The sequence below is a fragment of the Mastigoproctus giganteus genome, chromosome 13 (assembly GCF_048544385.1).
Source record: "Mastigoproctus giganteus isolate SK-2022 chromosome 13, ASM4854438v1, whole genome shotgun sequence".
NCBI classification, from domain to species: domain Eukaryota; kingdom Metazoa; phylum Arthropoda; class Arachnida; order Uropygi; family Thelyphonidae; genus Mastigoproctus; species Mastigoproctus giganteus.
The window spans coordinates 125,943,505-125,954,984 of NC_143587.1; the positions used below are offsets into that span (position 1 = coordinate 125,943,505).

The 11,480-nt window shown below is 38.3% G+C and overlaps 1 protein-coding gene across 1 annotated transcript in view; it reads left to right on the plus strand.

The window, feature by feature from the left end:
• Positions 1-11,240, plus strand: part of Alg1 (ALG1, chitobiosyldiphosphodolichol beta-mannosyltransferase) — a 238,764-nt gene extending 227,524 nt beyond the window's left edge. Inside the window, exon 15 of the mRNA XM_090387354.1 lies at positions 11,109-11,240. Within this exon, the coding sequence (XP_090243480.1) occupies positions 11,109-11,240 (132 nt within the window). The remainder of the gene's footprint in view (positions 1-11,108) is intronic.
• Positions 11,241-11,480: the final 240 nt, after the last annotated feature.

Genomic DNA, 11,480 nt, shown 5'->3' on the forward strand with positions numbered 1-11,480 from the left:
AAAATTAGTTACCACTGAGGCTTATCTACAAGCAATAGTGATGGAGACCAGATTTGGGAATAAGCAGTTATATGGATTTGACATGTTTCAGTTTGGTTGGCAACAATTTGAATGAAATGTTTACAGTTTCATAGGGTGTCATCTTCAATTAACTTAAGACTGTTTATTATAGAGGAACATAAGTAATGTACTAATTGTATTTAAATAAAATATGTATATACAGTTTACACTGAATGGCCAGTTTAATGGATATATCCCTATCAACAAAGGAATAGACATCTCTGTCAGAAACAGCATCATGTCTGCACCATGCTATATAAAGCAAGTGGTAAAGATACTGAGGGATAGTGTATGTGATTGTGTATATACACAGTTTAGAGATGTATACACAGTGAGAGAAAAGGACAACAGCATAATACAAATGACTTTTTATGTCTCTTAGATTTAGTAACATGTCATCAGTGTGGCACACCTTGCTGAAGTGTTAATGCAGGAGTGTTTAAGGCACACTAAGAATGGTCCAACAATCAGAAAACATCTGATCAGTGGCAGTCAGTCCTATGACCAGATGCTGACAGAAGTTAAAAAGAATTGGGCACTCTTACACAGGCCATAGCAGATCAGATGCCAGTGCAATATAACAGGGCTTGTTCAGAGAAAATTCCACCTGTTATTTACAATTTGTAGATTGGAGGACAATTCCATTTCAGTCAGATACTTATTAATGTACAGTTAAGTGGCTGTGCTTATATTTAGTGTGGTAAATTAAGATGTACCACACTAAATATAGGCACAATGTATTGATACATTAAGATCACCTGCCCAGGATATGTTGCAATTTTGGCTTTGTTTTGTCTGTTAGACAATATCAGTATTTCTACATTTACCTATATTCATTTGTGACCCTTGTATACTTGTCAAATCTAAAATGTTCTAGGTTAATTCTAATCATTTGCTCTTAGAGAGAAAGAAAAGAAAAAGAACAACAAAGTGGTAACATGCAGCTTAGGATTTCACAGTTTTAATTATATTAGCAGACATCTACCCCAGAATAAAAAAATTTCCAATTTCATTTTTTAAATTTTATATGTGGAGAATGAACAAAAAAAACCCATTTATACTCTATGGCCAATGCCAGAGGCATTTAAAACTTCATTTTAATGTTTTATTGTACCTGATATACCACAATACAGTTAACAGTGGACTACACATTTTTTTGTAGCTGTGTGGAATGTGTCTGTGTACATTATGTCCAAAAGCATTCTTCACCACTTAATGCTCTACAATAACTTTATATCTTTAAGAGGTGGGATTCCAAGAATTTAGAAACAGAAAATTTTTGCTTTTTTAAGAGATAAAAATTGTATAACCATGAGTATAGAGGCTACAATTAAGGTCAGTAGGGGCTTTTTGTTTTGTCCTAAAGCACTTTTGTTTAAAAGAAAAGGCAGCACTCTGTTCCCTATCCCACCAGCATTTGGAAATTGATATGATGTTAATCATCTTGGAGGTAGCATGTGTGGCAGTGCAAGCCAACCATTTTGAGAGGCAGAGCAAATGCAATGTCAAAATGCAGATATCCCAAAGGAAAACATTAAGAAGTTCAAGAGCTGCTGGAATAGTAAGAAATTTGGGAGAAAAGGACAGCTTTTTACAGAAAGAAGAAATGTTATTCTTTGTTTGAGATAAAAAGGAGCTTTTTACTTTTAATATAGATAAGGACAGAAGAGGGAATTCCAAGGTAATGAAGGAGAAGTTGGTAATATTTGTGAATAACAGATCAAGCATATAGTCAAGTCTAGTAGGAAAGTTAACAACTTGGAATAAATTAAGAGCACTGAAATACTGAGGCACTTATGAATGTAATTCATCATTGGAAGGCAAAGGAAGATTAAAATCACCAAAAATAATAGTACTAACTTTCAATTTAAAATGTTGGATGAGCCAGGTAAGCAAATCTATAAATACCTGTTTATCAGTGCTGGAGGAATGTATACTAATTATACATTAAATATTTAATATAGTAATTAAATGAGTATTTTGCATTTACATTCACACATGAGGAAGAGAGGGCCAGATGTGTATCAAACTCTAAATTAAATGATTTTATAATAACTGAGAGCAAAATGGAGGAGAAATTGTCGAAGTTAAACATAAGAAAGGCACCTGGAGTAGATGGGATCTATCCAGTTATATTAAAGGAGGCAGCAAAGGGAGTAAGCAAACCCTTAGCCATAATTATGAGAGCATCCTTGGACTTGGGAGAAGTTCCCATGGACTGGAGATGTGCAAATGTATCTCCAATTCACAAAGGGGGGATCAAAGGGTGACACAAGTAATTACAGACCTGTTAGTTTGACTTCTGTTCCAGGGAAAATAATGGAGTCACTATTTAAAGAAGCATTGCAGGATCATTTAGACAATACTGCAGCAATAATTCAGACACAGCATGGTTTTTTTTTTTTTTTTTGTTAAGGGAAAGTCTTGTCTGACAAATTTGATTGGTTATTATGATGTGGTTACAAAGCAACTGGATGCAAAAAATAATTTTGATATCATATACTTGGATTTCAGGAAAGCTTTTGATACTATTGCACATGGAAGGCTACTGTACAAATTGGAGCAATATGGCATTAAGGGCAAGTTGCTACAATGGATAAAAAGATGGTTGAGTGGAAGAAGACAGAGAGTGATGGTCAATGGGTACTAATCTACATGAACTAATGTTATTAGTGGTGTCCTCAGGGTTTGGTGTTGGGCCCATTGTTGTTTTGTATATTTGTCAATGATATTGATGAAGGTATATCAAGCTTAATGTCAAAGTTTGCAGATGATACAAAGGTTGGCAGGGTTGTTAATAAGTAATGGCAGTATGCTGCTGCAACAGGATCTGGAAAACTTGGGTTGATGGGCTGCAAAGTGGCAACTGAAGTTTAACATTGAAAAATGCAAAGTACTGCATGTGGGAAGCAGTAACCCCAGAGAAATGTACCAACTATGTGGTGTTACACTCAGGATAGTGGAGAATGAAAGAGACCTTGGGGTAATTGCACAGTCAGATATGAAATTTTCTGAGCAGTGCAGACAGGCTGCCAGAGTAGGTCATAGGGTCTTGTCAATGATATATAGGAATTTGGCGAGCAGGGATAAGGAGGTGATTATCCCCTTTGTATAAGGCAGTGGTCAGGCCACACCTTGAGTACTGCATACAGGTCTGGAAGCCTCATTTTAGGAAGGATGTAGAGTTGCTAGAATGAATACAGAGAACAGCAACAAGACTGGTGAAGGGAACAAAGGGGTGCTCTTATGAAGAAAGGCTTAAGTTCTGCAAATTGCAGCTTCTGGAGACTTAGGCACCTGTGAGATGATCTGATTGTGGTTTATAAGGCCTTGAATGGATTGAGCACGCTTAATGCTGAGGGGATTCTTCCTCTTGCTCAGATTACGAACCTGATGGGGCATAGATTCAAACTGTGGAAAGACAGTTGTAGAATAGATGTGTGGAAGTTTGCCTTTAGCCAGCGAGCAGTTGATTGCTGGAACAAACTTCCATCTGTTGTTGTGGAAGTTGATAGCTTAAATAAATTCAAGGCAGAACTAGACAAACATTTGGAATGAATGAATCACTGAAATGGGAAGGGGTTTTTTTTTTTGGCTGGTGATGTATAAGCTTGGTTCCTTGCATCATGTGCCTATGCTAAGGCTAAATATTGTACATGCACAATATTTTAGATTAAAAAGATTTGGGGTGGCATTCATTTAGTAAGGCTTCAAAAAAGGGGGATTGACAACATAAAAATTTTAATACAACAAAGCTCTCTTTTATTAATACCAAAACTCTATCCCCTTTTTTAATTCTTCTGTTATTCTCATAAAACCAATATTAACAGGAAAAATAATGTCTGAAGTGCTCTCACAAAGCCAGGTTTTATTAAGGCAACAGATACGGAAGTTTGAGAAATGAAGAGAAGAGCTTCAAGATCAGATAGTTTTTAGGTGCCTCCGTAGCCAGGTGGAAAGGAGCAGCAGTGCGTAGCACACGCTTCTTGATTAGACCGGAGTTCGGGCCCGTCACCACCAAATACGGAGGATGCGGAAAGGACAGGGAATGACCACCGCATATCCCGGAGCAATATGACCTTAGTTGCTATTGCTCCTAAAAACCAAATAACAAACAAACAATCAGATGGTTTGTTCTTTCGGTTACAGGTATTCTGACTGACCGAAGAAGTGCAAGTTACTGCAGTTAATCGTGACAGTGGCAACAGAAGAAGGTCCACAGCATCCACGTGGTCAACAAGACACAATAGTAGGTATTGAGAAAGAAAGGAGATGGGGAGAGTCCTTACAGTACTTTTAGGGGAAGACAGTGGGTGGTGCCTCCTCCTCTTGAAGTGAGCTCTTCACCCTCTGTAATTTATGGGCTCTTGATTCACTGAAAGACTAATGAGGCAAGTGACTGCAGTGGAAGGCCTTTGTTAGCAAGCCAACAATCAAACAGAAAATGTCTTTTGTAGGTAACACCATGGAAAGGCAGAGGAAACAAATTATATGGATAACATATATAACCAACCACACAATAATTCATATACATTTGGGTTGAACAGGACAAATGTTACATATAACAGTATCAAAAAAAAAAGTAAAATAAAATAAAATACAAGAGCAAGGCTGCCAACACTAAACAGTGGCACCACCTATGAATTAGTATTAGTTGTGGAAAATGATGCAAGAAATCAAGATACAGCATCAGCCAAAAAAAAAAACCTTCCCATTTCACTTGCTCCAATAATTTGTCTAGTTTCTCCTTGAATTATTCAAGCTATCCACTTCCACAACAGATGAAAGTTTGTTCCAGCAATCAACCACCCACTGGCTAAAAGCAAACCAGCACATCTGTTCTACAACCGTCCTTCCTCAATTTCAATTTATTCTCCCTTTTATGTGTAGTCTGAGCAAGAGGAATAATCCTATCAGCATTGAGCTTGCTCAATCAATTCAAAGCCTTAACACCTCAATCAGATCATCTCACAGGTGCCTAGTCTTCTGTTGTTGAAATTTTCAGAAGTGAAGCCTTTCTTTGTAAGGCATCCCTAAATTCCCTTCACAAGTCTTGTTGCCCTTCTCTGTACCTGTTCCAGCAGCTCTACATCCTTCCTAAAATAAGGCCTCCAGACCTGTATGCAGTACTCAAGATGCAGCCTAACCATTGCCTTTTACAATAGGATAAGCAACTCCTTATCCCTGCGGCCCCGAGTGCCAAGCGATATTAGTGACCACAGCGCCTTTCCAGAGTGATTATCTAGTACGCTTAATTGTAAATACGTTTCTCCTGAGTTTCGAAAGTCCGATAACTCCTGAAGATTATAATTAAATAGATATATTCAAATACTATAACCTAGAAAGGAAAGCCACCTTTCTTTAATCCCTCTTTTTATTTTTAGTTATTACTAACCCTTTTCTTCGCTTGGGTCACTAGGCGGCACCGCTCTTGCCTCCACGTGGCGGGGCTGGTAACCTGGGAGAAAAAGACAATCTCCCGGGGCCAAAAAGAGCATACCATGAGTAAATCAAACTCAGACTTATCTGGGCTGCCAGACGCAACCCAGATATCAAAAAAGAAAGACAGTTCCACAGCAGGAACGGCAAAGCGCCAAAAAACTGAGCCAGAGACATATCCAATTCCAACCTATCTAATCATCCATTCAACTGGTGAGAATGCAGTTGGCAAACTCTCTCCCTTTAGAATTCAAAAGGAATTGGAAAGTAAAGCAGGATCTCCGAAATCCGTAAAAAGACTCAGATCAGGAGATATTCTCATTGAGACATCTAATACCAAACATTCTGAGCGACTTCTGAAAACAAATTTCTTTGCAGGTCTCCCAGTAACTGTAACACCCCACAGATCACTAAACACCTCTAAAGGAGTGATCTCAAACTGGGACTTACTAGATGTAACTGAAGAAGAAATGCTAGAAGAACTGAAAGAACAAGGAGTTATTCATGTCAAGAGAATCTCCACGAGAAAAGATGGTAATCTGATCCCTACCCGCAATCTGATCTTGACCTTTAACACACCGAATCGTCCATCATCCATTAAGGCCGGATATCTGGTATGTAATGTGAGACCATACGTCCCAAACCCGCTACGGTGTTTCCGATGCCAGAAGTATGGACATTCCCAAACAGCTTGCCGGGGAACCCCTACTTGCGCAAAGTGTGGTTCAATCGAACACGATTGCGAAAACTGTAATGCTCCTCAATCAGTATGTCCAAATTGCAAAAAGGATCATCCCGCTTATGCCAGAATATGCGAGCGCTGGAAAAGTGAGAAACTTATCCAAAAATATAAAACTGAGCATAATGTTTCTTACCAAGAAGCAAAAAGAATCATCTCACCACCAATTCATTCAGACAGACCTACGTATGCCCAAGCCACCAAAAAATTCCAATCAACCGGATCGCAAACTGAAATAACAGTATCTCCAAAGCAGTCTTTCTCAAATTACGTAAAATCTTTGTACAGTGCAACTCAAACCCAAGCAGTCAGTACACCAATTACCATACCACAAGAAAACATACACACTCCGGACGAAGGATTTAAAGAAAAACATATCCTAACTTCTAGTCACCAACAACAAATGGACACTAAAGAAAAATCAGCAGATGACCCTGTTCTTCAAATCTTTGTTGAAGAAGATATGGACACCGAAAGGCCTTCCTTCCCAAAAAAAGATAAAAACAAAAGTGAAAAACAGAAAACATCAACAACCCGAAAACGCTCAGAAAGTCTAATAAGAGATAAACAATGAACAGAATAATACAATGGAACTGTCGTGGATTCCGCGCCAATATCGATGACCTATACGATCTTTCCTGTAAATACTCACCAATATGTATCTGCCTTCAAGAAACTTATTTAAAACCCCAAAATACACCAAAACTGTCTCATTATAACATTATTAGAAAAGACAGAACCAATCAGAATATCGCACATGGTGGCGTAGCTATTTTAACAAACCCACATATTCCTACCAAACAGGTCTCACTGAACACTCCCCTCGAGGCAATAGCAGTCCGTATAGCTGCTGACATCCATATGACAATCTGCTCCTTATACATTCCACCAAGCTATACCTTCCAGCAAAATGATCTCAACAATCTTATAGCTCAACTCCCAACACCTTTCCTCATTCTGGGAGACTTAAATGGTCATCACACTCTTTGGGGTAACAACAGCATCGACCAAAGAGGAAAACTAATTGAACAGTGTCTTGACAATAACAACCTCCTTCTTCTAAATGACGGTTCACCTACATACGTTCACCTTCCTTCAGGAACAAGCACTGCAATAGATTTGTCTATCTGTTCTGCAACCTTATATCCTATTCTAAAGTGGACGGTAAACAACGATCCGCTACATAGCGATCATTTCCCCATAATAATTGAATTACTTAATAAGCCCCCTCATCATCCTATTAAAATTCCGCACTGGCTTACTGATAAAGCAGATTGGCAGTCCTATAAAAAATTAACCAAGCTTGATCCCGAAATAATCCAAAATTCCACAACTGACGAAGCAGTTGGCTATGTCACCAAAATGATATTACATGCAGCAGAACAAACCGTACCGAAATCCTCATCAAAATTACCGATTCATCCAAAAACCTGGTGGAGCGATGAATGCCTTGTGGCTAAAAAAATGCAAAGTAAAGCTTGGAATTCTTTTCGCCGGAGTCCAACTACAACCAATCTCATTCAATATAAGCGTGCTAGAGCAAGAGCGAGATATGTTAGACGCTGCAATAAAAAGGCTGCTTGGATCCGCTTCACTTCGACTATTAATCAAGCAATGCCTACACATAAAATTTGGAAAGCAATCAGAAAAATGAGTGGCAAATATAAACCGATACCCCTACCCATCATGGAATGGAGAGGGCAGAATGTAAATGATCCTGCTGGAATTGCCAATATACTAGGTGAAACCTTTGCAAAAACATCAGCAATAGAAAGTTATACACCGACCTTCAGAAGATTAAAAACAAGTTTAGAAAAACATAAGTTAAACTTCTCTTCAAAAGGAGATGAACAATATAATTTACCTTTTACCATTCACGAATTACATAGAGCTTTGTCAACATCTAGACGCAGTGCTGTAGGACCAGATAACATTCACTATTCCATGATTCAGGAACTAAGTACCGAATCATTACAGTTACTTCTTCATCTATTCAACAGACTCTTCCTGGAAGATAAATTTCCTAATCAATGGCATCACGCTACGGTCCTTGCCTTCCCTAAACCAGGTAAAGACCCTACAAATCCCACTCATTATAGACCAATCGCCTTGACCAGTTGCATTTGCAAAATTCTCGAAAAGATGGTGAACCATCGACTGATCTGGTACTTTGAAAATCTCAATCTGCTACATTCTGCACAATACGGTGTCCGACAAAACAGATCTACACTAGATATACTAGTCAGACTAGAGAATTCCATCCGTAATGCATTCCTCAGATCGGAACACCATGTGTTAGTCTGCTTTGACATCAGTAAGGCCTATGATTCCACGTGGAAGTATGGAATACTCCGTGAATTACATCGTCATGGACTTCGGGGTCACCTCCCGATTTTCATACAGAATTTCCTATGCAAGCGTACATTCCAGGTTCGATTCAAAACCTCACTGTCCCAAGTATTTTCCCAAGAAGAAGGAGTTCCTCAAGGCTCTGTACTCAGTGCTTCACTTTTTATAATTGCAATAAACTCCATTGCCGGACAAATTCCAGACACTGTTGATAAAGCACTGTTTGTAGACGATCTTAGTATTTGGTGTCATGCTAAAAATATGAATACTATTGAGAGACAGTTGCAAGTGGCAATAAATAAGATCAGTTCATGGGCTCAGACTAATGGATTTCAACTTTGTCCAGAAAAAACGTTTTGCATCCATTTTTGCCGCCAACGCAAACTCCATCCCAATCCGGAGCTACAACTGAATCGCCAACAAATAACAGTTCATCCCAGCATACGGTTCTTAGGAATCACTTTAGACCATAAACTCACTTTCGTTGAGCACATCAAAAGACTAAGAACATCATGTCAACAAAAACTAAATATCATCCGGGTTCTCTCTGCAACCAAATGGGGAGCTGATCGCCTTACTTTATTACGGTTATATAGAGCATTAATAAGATCGAAACTTGACTACGGAGCACCAGTCTATAGTTCAGCAAGACCTAGTGCCCTTCGCTGGCTTGACCCTATCCATCATAGTGGAATACGCGTTGCTTTAGGGGCATATCGCACGTCACCAATACATAGCTTATATGCTGAAGCACACGAACCACCTCTCTCAATCAGGCGACAACAACTGATACTACGTTATGCCTATAAAATTAGATCTATGCCAGAACACCCGAACTGGCCTATACTTTTCACATCACAGCACAGTAGGTTATACCAAAACCGCCCTAATGCTAATCGTCCTTTGGGTATGAGAATAGAACACCTCTTAGAAGAACTAAATCTAACCTTAGACAATGTGGCACATAGCCTCCCATCCTCTCTTGCTCCTTGGAATATCATTCCACCCTCATGTGACTTACATCTGCATGAATGGAATAAATCTACTTTGCATAGAGAAAACTTCTCGCAACTATACCATGCAGTAGTAGACCAGTTTCCCAGCTTTTCCATAGTACATACGGATGGATCAAAGAATGATGTCCACGTTGGAATCGCCGCAGTTTTTCCAAACATCACATTAGCTTATCAGTTATCACCTGAGTTCGGTATATTTTCCGCAGAACTAATAGCAATTCAGGTTGCACTGAACCATATCGAGTCCTCTGATATTAACAACAGTATAATTTTCACAGATTCTTTAAGTGCACTCCAAGCACTAAAAAACACCATGAACATCACCCACCCAGTCGTGAAAAGAATAGTCAGCTCTTTACATAGCTTATCAGAACTTGGAAAAAACATACATTTCTGCTGGGTCCCAGGACATATTGGAATTCCTGGAAACGAACTAGCGGACAATGCTGCCAAATCAGCTCACCTACCACCCGAGAAAAAATGGAAAGTGCCTCATCAAGACTATCGACCAATAATCCAGGAAAAATGCATGTGCCAATGGCAGTTATCATGGGAAAATCAACATAATAATAAACTTCGAAGTATCAAGCCAAACCTTGAGCGATGGCCTTCCAGCTTTAATTCAAACCGACATCAAGAGGTAATATTGGCTCGACTGCGAATAGGGCACACAAATATCACTCATGGTTATCTTTTAAGAGGAGAAATACCCCCTCAATGTCATCACTGTAATACACTGCTCTCAGTGAAACACATTCTGGTCGAATGCACAAAATATACAAGAGAACGCCAGATTCTTTGCACTTCAGCCACGACAAAAGATCTTACACTTACCTCACTTTTAAACAATGAAACAAATGTCTCAAGCATATATAACTTTCTGAAGATGATTAAAGTATATCACCTCCTTTAGTTAGGGAAAAAAATTATTTTCTGATTTCTTTTTCCATTTTCTGTAAGTGAAAAGAAATAGCATGCATAATTATCATATGTATGGCGCACTATGGTCATAGTTGCCGATGCGCCCAATAAATCCCGAAACAAACAAACAAAACAAACAAACCTTATCCCTGCTAGCATATCACTGACAAAAGCCCAAAAGCTCTCCAGGAAGCCTGTCTGCATTATTCAGAGAATTTCATATCTGACTGCGCAATTATCCCTATGCTTTTTCATTTTCCGTTACCCTGAGTGTAGTAAAACAGTTGGTATGTTACTCTGGGATTACTGCTACCCATATGCAGTACTTTGCATTTGTCAATGTTAAATTTCAATTGCTATTTGTAAAAGTTTGCAATCATGTGAATATGTCACAATACATTTTCTTACATGGCACTGCTTTGCCAGTTTCCCCAAATTCTTTGCTGCAGCTGTGCAATTTAAAATATAATTACTTTATAGTATTTCACTGATGACAATATTTCCTAGGTTTTATTAATGAACATGTTCTGATTTCTACTTCTGTTTTTTTCAAATAGCTTCTTTTTTTTTTTCTACCTATTTAGGAATTGTTGACTGGATTTCCTCAGAAAACAGAACAACTGAAAAAATTTCAAAAGAACTTAGAAATGTTTGCTGGTTTAAAATGGGATCATAACTGGGAAATGAATGCTTTATGTATGTTTAAATGTAGTTAATATATCTGTTTGTTAGTGTATAAAAGAATACTACTGTAAATTTTTAGAAGGAAATAAACATTTTTAAATATAAGTAACATATATTGTAATATATACAAGGGTTGAGGAAAAAAGTAGTGTCAACAAAGTAAAAGATCAGGATAATTGATCATATTCCTTGAATGTAAATACCAGTCTGTATAACCTGTTACCATACCTCTTGTAGCTGGGAAATACCATCTGCAGAATGCTTTTTATGGA